The 16,082-nt window shown below is 41.1% G+C and overlaps 1 protein-coding gene across 5 annotated transcripts in view; it reads left to right on the top strand.

Moving 5' to 3' along the window:
* Positions 1-16,082, top strand: part of LOC136421239 (furin-like protease kpc-1) — a 217,503-nt gene that overhangs the window by 131,414 nt on the left and 70,007 nt on the right. For 4 of the 5 annotated variants that reach the window (XM_066408460.1, XM_066408438.1, XM_066408467.1 and 1 more), the window contains 4 exons: positions 8,946-8,983; positions 9,341-9,426; positions 11,828-11,916; positions 12,494-12,666. In XM_066408460.1, coding sequence (XP_066264557.1) covers positions 8,946-8,983; positions 9,341-9,426; positions 11,828-11,916; positions 12,494-12,666 — 386 coding nt within the window. Of the gene's footprint in view, positions 1-8,945; positions 8,984-9,340; positions 9,427-11,827; positions 11,917-11,974; positions 12,064-12,493; positions 12,667-16,082 lie in introns of all 5 variants that reach the window. The other variant, XM_066408448.1, reaches the window with a different exon arrangement.

Here is a 16,082-nt window from a genome sequence, read left to right on the forward strand (position 1 = left end):
GGGCCCTGAAAGTCATATATTCAAAATCAATTTTTTTTCTGATTTCTATCCATAGTAAGTTTAGATAACACTATACCATCACATATCGACCATCATGGAGCAAAAATGTGTTGTCGTTGTGTGGTGGGAACTCATTGAAAATCTCAGCACTTGGAGGCCAGCCATCATTTCAAATCTTCCGAACATGCACGATTCTGACCGGTAAGTCCCGAACGCATCCGAAGAAATGATCACGTGGTCATGGCTCAATGTCCTTGGGCATTGTGACGTCACGCTGCCGGAAGTTACCGAAAATTGTCGACAGAAAACGGTTACGGCTGGATTCTGGGCTGATTTTTGGGGGGACCCATTAAATAAAATACTCCTTTTGTGGCTTGCTTCTGTGCTATCTTTAAACGCCCAAAGTCTGAAATAATGATGCAGATGTGCTAATATCGGGAAGCAAATGTCAATTTCAACCTCACAAAACAGAATTGTTTTCCCCAGAATATTTCAAGTTTTACCCCCTGAAATCGCTTAGGGCACCTTTAAGTGTGTACAACTTGGTCTAACCTACCTGTGTACCAAAGAACATGGCGATCTGTCCATCCACTCTTCAGTTCTTCTACATTTAAGATTTTAACAAATACGCCATTGCAGTTCCAGTCACACATGCCAGGAAGCCCAAAATCGACTTTGACCTTCCTCCACTTGACACCCACCCACATACCAAAAATCATTTCAATCCATGTACAGGTTCTACAGTTATGGCGACTTTAAGCGTCCGGTGACACATACATACACACAGACACCAAACGCAAGCAAAACAGTATCTCATGAAAAAGCCTTTTTTCATGGAGATAATTATCGAACTTTACATTTAACTGCACCGAATCCCAAACTGGTTCCCATTCACTGTATTGTTTGTGACTCCGCATATCTGCACGGCGCATTGTCACCAATGCTGGATAACTGCACCAAACTGTTTCAAAAATCCTTGACAAGTTAACTAGAAAGGTGTGCTAAAAATCGGCAAACGCAGTACAAACTAGAGTTCCACGACCTCATACCTTCGCCGACTGATGTTAGCCTTTTCGAGTGAATGCTTATCACTCAGTATGTAAATAAGGTCCTCGATTGCATGAATTTCAAGTGATCCTTTTCTCTACACAAAACACAGCATTAAAGTAACATCTTAGGGCCATTGTAGCATTTCCTCATATATTATGTAAATGAGGCCATCATGATTTATGTCTGATAACGTCCACATTTGATTATCTCCCAAACGGCACAAGTATGAAATCCCATCATTTACCACTCTGGAATTATAGTATTTTGTCATAAATTATGCAAATAAGGTATTCGTTTGCATAATTGATATCTATCAATATTCCTCTCTTTCTCAGTTACATGTCACGTGTTTGACTACAATGGAATGCAAGGGTTTGTAGTATACTTTTTCACATCACAGATCCTGATTTGCATGATTCTTTTACGATCATGTAAATCATCACTCAAACTATGTACATCCCTACAAATCATGACGATCCGTCATCACCTTCTTGAGTTACTAGTATTCTCTTTCAAAGTTTAAAACAAACCCATACCTATACCTACACGAGTTCTCCCAAGAGTAATAAAAATAATCACTGTAAGAATATTTTTGCTTAATTGGTATCATAACTTTTATCTTTACTACAGAAAATAAGGCAATTTGTCGGCAATGTATTTGCTTCAATTATGCCCATATTTTCATAGTCGACATATCAATCAGTTTTTATCAAACCTATACCTTCCAACAGGGAGAGCGTTAGATCGTAAGGCTGCTGTGTTTAAATGCCCGTGTGACCTCCCTGACCCCAAAACAGAGCCCTGCACCAGGCAAGTAAAGTATCACATGTGTCCTCCAGGGACGTCTCACAGGGAGCCTGCTCCGGTAAACTAGGTCACCTGTCAGTGCAATTTAACCTGAATAAATAGACTTAAAAATAGCAAATTGAAAGGGAATTGTAGACATTTCCTTATAAATTATGTTAATGAGGCCTTGTCATGCATGATTTTTGTCTGATATTGTTCACCTTTACTTAGCTTCCTAATGATACAAGAATGAAATTCCAATCAGTTGCTATTGTGGTATTTTCAATTAGTATTTTCTCATTAATTATGAAAAATAGGTAGCTATTAGCATTATTGGTATCTATCGATACCTCTCTCTTTTTCAGCTATATATGTAACATGTTTGAGAGTCCTATTTTGAAAGGCAGCAGATTTATAAACTTTCCTCGCTACTTATGCAAATTAGCTCCTGATTTGCATAATGAATATTCAATTATGTAAAGCATTAATCGAGCTATCTACATACCATAAATCAAGACGATCCGTTGACCATAAGTCTAGTTATTCATGTCCAAAGGTCAAAACAAATAAATTAAAAACACCCGCTGCAGCTCCAAACAAGCCGCTGGAGGGCCCAAACATGCACAACTTACTTCATGTGGCATGGACTATCTACCACACAAAAATCATGACCGTAGCACTTGCAGAAAATTCGACCTCAAACTTTGAAGCTACACTGCAGTACCCAAAGTACCCACTAGGAGGCCCATCATCGAACTTGACCTTCCCCTTTAATAAATCTACCTATTCACTAAATATCGTGCACAGCCATCAACAGCTTCTCGAGTTATCCTGTCAACAAACAAATACGCATACATAAACAGCCCACTGGAGTACCGCAGGAAAATGCCATGTGACCCATTTTTGAACTTGAGCTTCGTTTTCACAATCTCTACGTACCCACCAAAAATCATGCAGATCCATCATCAATACGTCGAGTTATGTTGTCTACATACAAACACACTAACAAAAAAAGTCCACTGGAGCACTTTAGGAAAACGCCAGGTTAACCATTTTCGAACTTGACCTTCGTTCCCACAACCGCCACTTACCTACCAAAAATCAGCAAGATCCGTCAAAGTTCTCTCGACTTATGATCTCGACATACATACGGACCCACTTTACAGCTGGCGTAACCGAAAACATAACCTTACCGCGAATGCATACATTCCCGGCGAAGGTAATGAGCCAATAAGTGCCTATGTAGAGGCACAATACCGCCAATATGTCTAAAATTGTTTTGACTAACAAAAGAAGGTGGTCTCCATTGACAAACACGTTGATAGCGATAGTATGCGGTCCCCCGAAAGTGCGAAATGGAACGAAATGGAACGAAATGGAACGAAATGGAACGAAATGGAACGAAATGGAACGAAATGGAACGAAATGGAACGAAATGGAACGAAATGGAACGAACTAAAACATATGTAACATTATGAAATGAAATACCAGTAGATAGCGAAATATAAGGAACGTTGTAACATTCACAGTAGACGAGAACAGGAAGTAAATACATAATATAACGTGTTTTATTTCTTGAATCTGTTTGATAATAGTAAATACAACGTTTTTGCCGCGTTTGTGTGGCTAAATTCTTCCCTGAAAATGGAAAGAGCTCGGCCGCTCTTCCTTGATTTTACCAACTATCTGCAAATGACCTGCTGCAAATAGCAGGGACAACCAGCAAACGGAACTGAGTATCGAAGTAAGGACTAGATTATACAGAAGTTGGTGGTAACATTGCATCTCATAATTCACCAAGAGGGCATGAGGCAAGCGTAATTTCATTATTTATACAGCGTGTTTGCGTGTTGTGTGGACTGTGAAATACATGTCCTGCTCGTTCACACCCTCCCTTTATTTTGTCGTGAACAAGGAAGCAGAAATGTCTTCAGAGGTAGTTCTCAGTCCATGTCCGTGATTGAATGGAGTGTGAAATGTCACATTGGTGGCACAGCGCAGAGCCGCATTTGCATATCATTAACGGAAGGGTCCATTCTCCGACAGCCGACCAGCCGAACAATTGGTTGTATAAAAATCGTTGTTGCGGAGATATGCAGCTACGTATTAGTTAGGGACTAAAACCGTTTGTAAATAAAACTTAGGAAGTCGGAGTTTGATTCAACCTGTCGGTAGCACGCCGGCCCACGTGCACAGTTCCGATGCGCTGGCAACATTGGCGGTTCATTTGCATGCATGCGGGGCTCCATTTGCAACACGCAAACACGCTGTATAAATAATAAAATTACGCTTGCCTCATGCTCTCTTGGTGAATTATAAGATGCAATGTTACCACCAACTTCTGTATAATCTAGTTCTTACTTCGATACTCAGTTCCGTTTGCTTGTTTTCCCTGCTATTTTCAGCTGTTCACTTGCAGATCGTTGGTAAACACAAAGGAAGAGCGGTGGATCTCTTTCCACACTGCGCTCCATTTTCAGGGAAGAATCTAGCCACACAAACGGGGCAAAAACGTTGTATTCACTATTATCAAACAGATTCAAGAAATAAAACACGTTATATTATGTATTTACTTCCTGTTCCCGTCTACTGTGAATGTTACAACGTTCCTTATATTTCGCTATCTCCTGGAATTTCATTTCATAATGTTACATATGTTTTAGTTCGTTCCATTTCGTTCCATTTCGTTCCATTTCGTTCCATTTCGTTCCATTTCGTTCCATTTCGTTCCATTTCGCACTTTCGGGGGACCCATAGTATGGGACGTCCCGGGCGGGTCACGGGGCATGTCGTCAGCAAAAAGAGCTGCACGCCTTCCAAAGGCAGCATTGCGCCTTGGCAGACAGCATGCTGTACTCAACAAAAATTGGTCTCTACCTGTACTATAGGTTTTAAAAAATTCTTAAGCAGGCATGTGTTATTTTTAGTTATTTTATTAGAAATACATTCTGACCACAAGAACATTATATTCTAAGAAGTATTGGTTGATTGTCCGTAAGAATGAAAAATATTGGTTTCTTGAATTGCCCAAAACAGGGACTTTTGTTTTTTCTTGTATACAGAATAATATGAAGCTATACGCGCAGATACAGATGAGAGATCTTAAGATTATACTCTGGTATATTCTGGCCTAGCCCAGATTATACCCCTGGTATAACTATACTGGTATAACTACCTTCGGTATAACACAACAGCTTCTCAGGCATGTGGCGCGGCAGCAGCTCTATTTCACTAAACGGCCTGTCACACCTTTGCACATCTGACTGCAAGTGTTCTTTCATTGTACATTTTGATGACGAACTTCATTCTACTACGGTTCTCAGAAAATACAAATTTCTTAACATTATCGATCCTTTATATGTCAACTTAATAACTCTCACTGGTATTTAAAGGCATGACTATTTCTTGTTCTTTTCTGAGCTGGTAAGAGATAACCTATCAGTCGGTACATCCACCAGTTTATTACTGACAGTCATTTTGTACATCATGCATAGTCTGGATATTTTCTTTGGTCATCATAGTAGGATTGGTCAGTCGACCAATCGTAGGGAATTACGCTGAGGAAGCGACCTTCGACCTCCGCTCGTGCCGTCTTCATAACTGCGACATCCGCCGTTCTGAACGGCTGGGCTCGCCTCCCGCTCATCCGTCGGAAAATTTTCCCCTCTCGAGCCTTCACAAAGCATTTCCACCTACCGTGCGGCACTCCCCAACTACCAAGGCACATGAATCTGCCAAGAAACTTGCGGGTTGCCGTCCCCGTTGGGCCCGACGCGGACTCAGACAGCAGGGCCGCGGTGTGCAACTACAGCAGCATGCATGGGCTCCCAGTAACGTTGCCCATCTGGATTCGCAGTTCTAAGCGAAAGGCTCCACCCGACCCTGAGTCTCTACACTGTTCGTAATCCTTGGCGACGTCCTGCAGCGAGTTTTCTTCACCAGCCTGGGACTGCACACCCGTTCCTGCCTGCTCCTGAGTTTGTGCTACAATAACGTCCACACAGAGAGTCTACAGTGACCGGAACGACAGCCACCCTCCCCATTTCCCGCCAGTGATGCGGGGTCTCGCGAGAGAGGCTCCGCGAGGCGCCCGAGACTTTGTCAGCCATGTTTCTTCTCGTGAACTACGTCAACAACTTTTCCACGAGTAAACAACTTCTCCATCATGTGACATCCACTGCAGATTTCTTTTCATTTTGGTGACACTGAGCACCATTGTTGTAGTTGTTTGACAGAATCTGGCAGCTTGGTTCTCCACCCTCTCCAGTTTATCCTTGTCTTTCTTTGTGTAACGTCACCTAAAACCAGGATTTTTCCGTTTAGAGTTAATTGAAACCAATCTGGCAGAACAGTAAACCGTCTTTTTTCTGTTATTCTGTCAATATCATAGATTACCTTTGTCACATATCCTGTTGTTATATTTTCTCTCTAGTCATGATGATACCATAATATTGAAATTTAAAACCATCGCACTGAACTTTTCCGGCAGAGAAGATTAATTGTTCCATCCTTGGCTTGAAGAGGGTGCTTAGTACTAATAGTAGAAGCCAAAAGACACATGACAAAACGGCCGCACCGCACGCATCAGCCCTTTGGTAACAACCCGTTTGTTGAGCTAGTAAAACGTCCGCTCAAAGTCCATCCCACCGTCATGGCAACTTGTACATTATTCATTGGGACGTTAACGGGATGCCGTAGCTATGGCAATACTGAATATGTCCATGAGCTGTGTTTCTAGTTGTGTTAGGAACAAACTTTGAGGAAAATATCGCCTTCAGTCCACTATCACACAAAAGATTCAGACAAAAAAGTATTCCTCACAAACCTTTGTCGTCTGCTGAATAACAGAATATCTGGGTAATGAATATGGCGGCGACAGAATACACCGAGTGCCGTAGCTTGTAGCAACGAAGACTGAGGCATTTTTGATGATTGATCACACTTCGAACTTCGAGTCAAGTTGCGGGTTAGCAAAAGAGATTTTAATCAGTTGTCTTGTAAATAATTGTGTTTAGCAGGAAGCGGATATGACATTTGTCTTAAAAAAACAGCGAACAACCATGTAGTGTAATTCTCCCATGACGCCCACAGACTGTTTCAATAAGGGATTGAGAGTTTTGACGTCATCATCTTCGAATGCATGGTTGTCAAAGCTTTTCAGACAGTGTTTTAGATATGTTAGTGTTAACTTTGCATTTCTGGCAATATTACTGATGTTGCATGTAGCACACATCCCTAAATACCTCGGTTTTTTAAATCTCGGTTTCATGTTACCTTGTGGTTTTATGTGAACTAACATTATGTTCTTTTCAATTCAAATGTAATATTTATTCTAGTTTTGATTGTTCAGTCAATGGCCAGAAGAGAAACAGCTGCCCTGCTAATGATCAGAATTTGATATAGATGCTAAATGCTAAAAGAAAAAGTCTACAAGCAACTTAAATTCCCAGTCTGAGTCATTATTAAGACATCATAATCAAGGGTTCAATGAACCCATACCTTTGCCATTAGCAATGTTGCTAGAAATTAGGCGGCATAACTCTTGAAGCTATGGATGATTATGATTTTTGTAATTCAAGAATGAGCCTTCTGGAAGGTTCCTACGGTGCTGCAGTGGAACTTTTGTGTTTGTTTGTTTGTTTGTTTGTTTGTTTGTGAACAGTTCAAGTTTCATAATGAGCCTCTTAGTGGCTACCTACTGTACGTATACTGCTGTGGGACTTCAAAGTTTTTTAGTTCAAGGTCTGGATGTGCTATGGTCATGATTTTTGAGTGGTAACGATTAAGCGACACAAGCCGGTTAGTGACTCAGGTCGGTTAAAACGACGCAAGTGTAAAGTAGGCCATAGAGAGGATTTACGACTGATGCATCAATCATGCAAATGAGGACATAATGAGAAAATGCTGTAATTCCAAAGTGGTGTTGACGGTAATTTGATACCTGCGGCAATTGGAAGTTAGTTGAAGGTGAACATCATCAAACATTAAGTATGCAAACCAGGGCGTCATTTTCATAACTGGCCAGAAAATACTAGAATAGCCTTCTTTGCCTTGAATATAGTACATGTACTTCCATATTTTGATCTGACCAACGTGCGTTATTTGGGTAAAGATCATCAACTCATACATCAACAAGTTTGTATACCTCATATCTCCATTAAATATTCTAATTATGCAAATTTGTTTGTTCTTGTTTGAACCTTTGTTTATTCATGATAAGCTCAAATGACTTCCAGATTTACATCATCCTTGGACACCTTTTACTACATTTTGTAACTTACACATGTCGCAATATTGACAGTCCAATCATTTACCACTTAAATGAATTATGACGCTTTTGCATTAATTATGTAAATTAGGAATTTATTTGGATGATTGGCATCTGTTGCTGTTCCACCTGCCATAAACTACATAATATGTTACATTGTATATTTATTGAGTCCTATAATGGAAAACACTGCAAATACATGTGTATTCATCTTCCTTATCAAATATGCAAATTCAGCACCAATTTGCATTATTAATCTATATTTCATTATGTACATCTCTGTCTAAGCTACCTTCATACTAAATATCATGGAAAACCATTGTTCCTTTGTTCAGTTTACAATTCTACTTGAAAGATTTTGACAAAAACGCCCCTGCAGTTTCAGAGCAAGCTGCTAGTGGACACAAACCTACACCACTTCTTCCTTATATCACAAGCTATGCCACTCAAAAATCAAGACCATAGCATGTCCAGGTCAAAACATAAAAGATACAGAAGTTCTGCTGCAGTATCAAGATCACGTACCAGGAGGCCCAAAATCGACATTGACTTTTGTCTTCCCAGTACCTACCCACATACGAAATATCATCATAATCCATCCAGAGGTTCTTGAGTTATGCTGACTAAAATAGTCCAGAAACACAAACACGCAAACACACAGACACACATGCAGACACACACACACGCTCACACACAGACATACCCAAAACTTTATCTCCTTTTTTTATTATTATCTTTGTTATTGTTTTTGCTTATTATACCTTTGTGTTATGTGCTGAATAAACCATAAACAAACAATACAAAATCTATAACCTGGTCCTTTTCCTCCTATATTCTGCAGGATTTGACTACACCCACCCGGATCTGAAGAGAAACTTTGTAAGTTTTTCAGTCATATACTTGGAATTTCTGACCCATCTACTTTTGCTTTGCCCACGCAATCTCATGGAAATTAAAATAAATAAAAAATTGAAGTATTGAAAAATCAAAAATCAAATGACAGGAAGAAAATTTGGGCTGGCGAAAACCCGGGTCTAATATATAGGCATGCTTCATAGATGTGTGCATCACAGTGCATGTACATGTATACCTAATGTAAATACATGCATGAGGTACATTTAAGAGGTTTGAGATTTCTTGATTAATTGGTTGGTTGGCTGATTGATTGATTGATTGATTGATTGATTGATTGATTGATTGATTGATCGATAGATTAATTGATTGATTGATGTCTAGGACCCAGAGGCCAGCTTTGACTACTCAGATCCACAGAACTTGGATGGAAACCCCATGCCTGTCCCCGAGTCTGATGATCCCATGAAGTAAGAAGATAGCTATCTTTCTATCATCTATACTTTCAAAGACCTTCAACTTACTGTAACACAGGTCATCAGTATTATCGTATGTAAACTTTTTCAGTTTTGATTTTAATATTTTGATATACAAGTGCTAAGCTTTTTGTATCCAAAATAAAGAAGAGTCCGTAGGACACAATTCTCCGTGAAGTATTAATAGTGTGTACATTGTGGGTAAGGTGTTTGTTAATTTCCTTTGCTAGTGACCTGCTAGTTGTAAGATAAATGCATGAAATGGATCTTGATGCAAGGTGTGAAATCACAGACCCCGATTCACTTTTAGGAATTACCATCCTGGTTTATTTTGTTGTATTGGCGATTAATTGTCTAGGGATGAGCCATCATATATATACAGGATAATTGTTAATGATAGCCCCAGACTTTGATGGTTTCGTCCATTGTATGTCATCTTTATTATGAAGTACTATTTCTCGATTAGAACTGCCAGTCCTATCATCTTGTGATACTTTACTAGGGGGCCAACTACATTGTAATTTAATCCAAGGCCGTAATCCCACGCCCCAAGCGGGCTAAGCTGTCTAGGCGAGCGGGCATCACTCCCAGCGCGGTAGAGATATCGGGGAGCCCCCGATGGTATTGTTTCCAGGCAAACCGGAAGTGACTTCGTGGCCGCCCGCCGCCTCTTTTCTGAGAGACATATCTCAACAATCTTTCATCCCCTGCGTAAACTTTGTACATTGTCACGGTCTCCGTACTACAAACTACAAGTGTGGTAAGTTTGATGGTCCAGAGATTTCCCATTTTTACATGGCGATCTTCAAATTAAAAATCGCTGTGTGTAAAGGTGCACCGCCCCGACCCATGCGCACATATGCAAAAAGGAGGTCACTCCTGCACATGTTCGCAGTTAGAACTCATAATTCCCATTGCCGCATTGGTATGTAACTTGGCATATCGTTTGCTAGGTTGCGTGTGTTGATGCACGTTGTCTATTGTCTATGTAACAGTGACTATACGAGCACAGCAAGTAGCGAAAGAATCTGCCCTGTATCTGCTTACGACATTCAGCGATGCGGAACGGATTTAAAGCATGGTCCCTATGGGAGGGCAGTACAACATGCGCGTCAATAAGGGGTGCAATTACGATATTACATGGACGATAAAAGCAGTTACGGTGTAACAAAGACATCGTGCATCACTACGCCCAACCTGGCAAACGATATGCCAAGTTACACACCAATGAGACGATGGGGACGTGAGTTCTTAGCTGCGAACGCGCAAACAAAATCATTTCCAATACTCCCAGAAGGAGGTCATCCTCCTTCCCGGAGTATCTAGAGAACAACATGTGCATGTATTATGTTCTATAACATACTGGGTTCTTTGGGACTGTACAATATTTAGTTGGGGAGGGCTGATGTGCCGGGGTCTAGTTGAAAAACTTTTCCATGGCCTTCACCCCTGACTTCAGATAGCAGAACACAATTTCCGGTCAATGGGGATTTCTATAGTTGAGGACAATAACGTAACCGACATCGACATGGATAAAAACATAGTGGGGTACCCTAGAGAAGCACGACAAACAAGTCTGAAGAAGTTGAGGGTACAATCTACAAAATCACTGAAAACAGCAAAAAGTTATTGATGAGTAACATTTTGATGACTACTTTTAAATTTGGTCATGCAGGGTCACATGGAACTGCAGCTGACTCACCTCAGCTGTCAGGTGTAAAGTTCAAGCGCATTTATGCACCAAATGGGCAAACTTCACAATCTTATTCGTACAATCTAAAAGCAGACTTAAAGTTCATACCTCGCTGGCTTTCACGTTAAAGTTTTTACATACAGTTCAAGATTTAGAGTGCACTAATTTTTTACCGCTACGTCACAGACTCCGGGTATACTGTGTGCTGTAACCTTAAAGTATTTTTCCCTAGCCCTTACCCCCAAGCAATGCTTGAAAAATATTCATTGTATTTTAATGTGTTTTTGCCACAAAGCAGTGCACTCTTTGTCCATAAATAGGGGGGAACAGGGTATTTGAGTCGCCCGAGCGTATTTTTACACATTTACATGACTGTATATTTAGAGGATAATCCACCATATCTATAGACAATGATTCCAGATGTGAATGACATTGGTGTGTCATTTCATAGTGCATACTGCTTTCTCTGCTTCGACTCAGCACATGAGAAGGAGTATAGTTGTTGGACTAACCCCCTGCTGTAGTGGCCTGTGCAGCCCAAGGGCTATAGAAACAAAGATGGGCACTGTCCCTATACACCAAAAGGTGTCCATGTGATGGACTATTGCTAACTTTAGGGTAATTGGGCAAGAACAGGGTAGTGATAGGCTGGACCTCTACCCATATCTAACCTGGGTGTCACTTGGTTGGTACTCTCCGCAGTCATGGAACAAGGTGTGCCGGTGAAGTTGCCATGGAGGCAGACAATGATAGCTGTGGAGTTGGTGTGGCATATGATGCTAGGATCGGAGGTGAGATGTTTTATCTTGTTTGATGTCCAGTCTGAATGGTGAGTTGTGTCCTTTGCAGCCATGGAACAAAGTGTGCCGGTGAAGTTGCCATGGAGGCAGACAATGATAACTGTGGAGTTGGTGTGGCATATGATGCCAGAATTGGAGGTGAGGCGGATGGCTCAGGTTCATTATCCAATCTGTACCTGTATTTCAGTCACATGACGTAATTACTCCACAATCCTCTATTGTTTGATGACAAGGTCTATCACAGTGATACATGTACCTGTTTGAGACATGATGTAGCATTGTTTTCCTAGGCAATCATGAACACTGTATATAGTACTGTAAGACATTGAAGGTAGATACCAGTAACTGATACTGTCTTTCCATCATTGATGAAAGCAATGTTCTGCCAACTTGTTTAGGTTGTTACAAAATCAACAACTTTGGGCCAGTTAGAAATATCTGAATGTAGACTTTTCTTGTTATACAATGTCATGTATTACTAACAGTTACACAATATCAATATATAAGGTTGTCGAGCTGGCCATGCAAAGTCTTAGCAATGCTCAGCAAAGATTTATTCTAACTCAAGGGATCCGACTGATTACCGGCCCTGTAAGCGATGCCCAGGAAGCGGCCTCCCTCAGTCACAAGCGGGACCACATCGATGTGTACTCCTGCTGCTGGGGACCGTCAGACAACGGCAGGACTTTGCAGGCAACGGGGGAACTGGTGAGCAGGATATTGGAGGACTCTACAACCAATGTAAGTGATTGGCATTGTTGCTTTGTTTTAGCTTAAGACTTTCAAGGGCATCTCATGCTTATATACTGGGAAAAAGCACCATGTATTGGTTACAGCCTCATCTCACTTGTAAACAATTTCAGAACTTTAAGACTGTGTCAAAGTAAAGAGTATCTGTAAGGTATGAAATACAGGGTATCATGCACAAATGTTTAACGTTACATCTCCATAAACTGTCGACTAATCAATGCCAGAGCTGTCAAACTTGTTAAAAACAGTCATAGATGTCGTAGATAGCACTGCCAGATACAATTTTCTTTTCAAGAAAATGAATTTATGCCTACCTTTTTCGGCCGTTACAGTAACAATGTAAACTAACCCATCAACAGTACGACGCAGTGTATTTCTTGGTGGGAATACCAGATTTATTAGCTGGCAGAAATAGTGAACAAACGTGGTAGGTAGAAATAAAATAAACAAAACAAAATAGAAGTAAAAACCATCAACAATACACTCAGCCTTTACGATAAGGAGACATATCCTGTCCCTGGGGAATTCAAAACATCGTAATATTTTTATCCAAAAACTCTATCGAAAATGAATTTCACCCGCCTAAACATACAAAATCACTTTGGAACTTGAACGTGATATATGTGCAAGTATATGTCAGAACATGATGACTAAAAGTAATAACATTTTGTTATAAACCTAAAGGCTATATAACGGTAAACTGATTATATGTATAAGTACTGACTCAAACGTTTAACTTTATGCAGTATTAATCCTAACTTGATACATCTCTCAGAAACTTGAGATAGAGAAAATACTTGATACCGGACTGACTTAACTGTGCAAGAATATAATACAAAAAGTTATACAATATGAACTTGATGTCTAATACGCTAGAACGAAAAGAAGGGTAAGTAACTTGATGGCTGAACGTTATAATAGAATACAGTACTTCTGATAACCTGAACTCAGAACATGAAAGAAGATGATTCAGAAGTATAGTTCAGCACGATATATCAATATACTATGACTATACTATGACTAGGGCATCTCATTGTCGTGAGCAAGGACACAGGGCAGCTCACCTCTGCGTCAGGTAAGTAACTTGATGCCTGAACGCCACAATCGACTACATCACATCTGATAACCTGAACTCAATACAAAAACAACTCCAACTGTAACGTTATGTCTAGAATAATGACTTTGGTCTCACAATTTGTTAGTTTAAATGGTGGTAGGTATGACTAAGACAAACTTGACACCGTATCTACAACTTGAGTCAACAAATTACATCGAAAGTTTCACACTTGTGTTGGTGAATGCGCAAACAAAGGATAAAAATGCGCCGATAGCGTAAAAGCACAAGGACGATCTAATCTAACAAACACAACTCCGCCTGTACTGTATTTCTAAAAATGATGACTTTGGTGACATAGGTCTGACAATTCTAAGTTAAGATAGCGGTATGTTTGACAGAGATTACGTAAAATTCCTATTTACGTACGCACCCCTCCTAACGTACGCACCCCCGATTTGGGGACGATTGCGGGCCTGACTCAGTGAGTTGAAACGTTCAGGGGGGAAAACCCTCCTAACGTACGCACCGCCTCTCCAGCATTTCGGTGGATAGTTAAAGAGGTTGACATGAATGATCATCCTTCCGATGATGTTTACCAACTTAAAGGGTTACCAGTGTTCTCGCCAGGTTTTTTTCACAGCATCGGGGCATGGGTTCGGGGGCTGCCTAAAGCCCGCGACGGGGTCCAGGGGCAGAGCCCCGGTGGGGGGAAGCTCTTGCATTTTAGGCTATTGAGAAGGCTTTTTTTTTTCAGTTTTGAGGGTCATATTTATGATAATCGTAGCAGTCAATCAACCTCTCCACATGACCTTTACATACAATATTTCTGGTGAAAGACAACTTGAAACTCAGAAACAACAATATCAATAGTTTATTTAGCTACTCAACAATTATATCAATAGTCGATACCAGTTCTCCTTTTTTTTGGCTGTGTCCGGCTGTCCTAAGTCGAAGCGCAACAATCGTTAGCTGTCAGAAGTTCTCTTCGGTGCGAAATAGGAAGCGATATTCCTGGTATACTACGCTTCAACGCAGACATGTTTCCAGAAAAATCGCCGCCGAGGCGATCTTCCCTCGGCGGTCGGCGGCGAAAGTCCTAATACAGAAGTCCCTTGCCGCGGCATTTAAAAACCTTGGCCCATCTAAGAAATCGCGTCACCCCCCTCCCCCAAATATATATACGCCGCCGGCCCGTTCCAGGAAGCCGAAACCGCTGTTCTGCGTCTTACAGATAACGCGGAACTTCCGTCTAATAAAAACTTTGTACAAGCATCGCTGTGGGAAAGTTCAGGGAACGTAACGTCGTCAGGGGTTCGCTGTTTAGTCTCCTTGCACGTACGGAGATCCAACTCGCGCGTTTTCCCACAAAGTTGCCGCTGATTGACAGTCGGCAGCCTTTGATGACAGTCGCGACCATGGCGACGTCGGCGGCAGAAAGTCTACTAAAAGAAAAGTCGGCGGTTTGTGGGCGGTGCCACAAATTTGCAGTAGCCGAATTGTCCAATCATGGCGAAGCTTATAAATAAGTTGAAACCTTATCTTCCTCTGTTTGTAAAAATGAATTTTCTGTGCATTAATTCGCTGTTATCGATGGGAAAATGACGTAACCTTGCTCTAGAAATTTGTCAGAAATACAGTTTAGAATTAATAGACCGATCCCAAAGCCACGCCCCCTGTTCGATTTCGAACACCTCCGTCAAAAACAGGGTTTGACGGACCAAACATGGCCGCCGCGGCTACGTTGAAAATAATGCCACTGACTTCGGTTTAGCTTTTGTGACACTGAAACCCTTTCAAAGCGGGCCAAATAAGAATGCTATGTCTTCTTTGCTGAAGGCTGTATCCACCAGGTAGAGTTGTCTAAGGAGGGGGTAGATGTACTTGCAGTGAGAGCGTAATGTTTTCGGTCAATGTTAAAGCGGTATGCGCCGCATAGTTTTCCCTTGTCGGTGGGCATCAGCGCCCAATTTCTGACAAGCAGTCGATGCACGTGTAAAACAGGGTTCATATATCTGTGACAGGGTTCCCACTGTATTGACTGCATGTATAACAGCTGCATGGTATTTAGTAACTAAGAATTAAAATGCATCCTTTCACTTCCCTGTTCATTTTCAAGTTAACCAGTTTCACACACCAGTAACTGAAGAGACGAAACTCTGTGCTAGCGGACTTTGTAGTAGTCAGCATGTGGTACAAGATTCCTATCCTTGAGTGCCCGATCTATTTTCTTTTTAAATTCGTTTTTGTTCTGAGCATGCATTCAACCAATACAGTGGAAAACCTGTCCCAGATATACGTACCCTACTTTACACGTGCCATTTCTGCACCGCCAACACTGTTTTTGACGGAG

Source organism: Branchiostoma lanceolatum, chromosome 1 (genome assembly GCF_035083965.1).
Source record: "Branchiostoma lanceolatum isolate klBraLanc5 chromosome 1, klBraLanc5.hap2, whole genome shotgun sequence".
Lineage (NCBI taxonomy): Eukaryota > Metazoa > Chordata > Leptocardii > Amphioxiformes > Branchiostomatidae > Branchiostoma > Branchiostoma lanceolatum.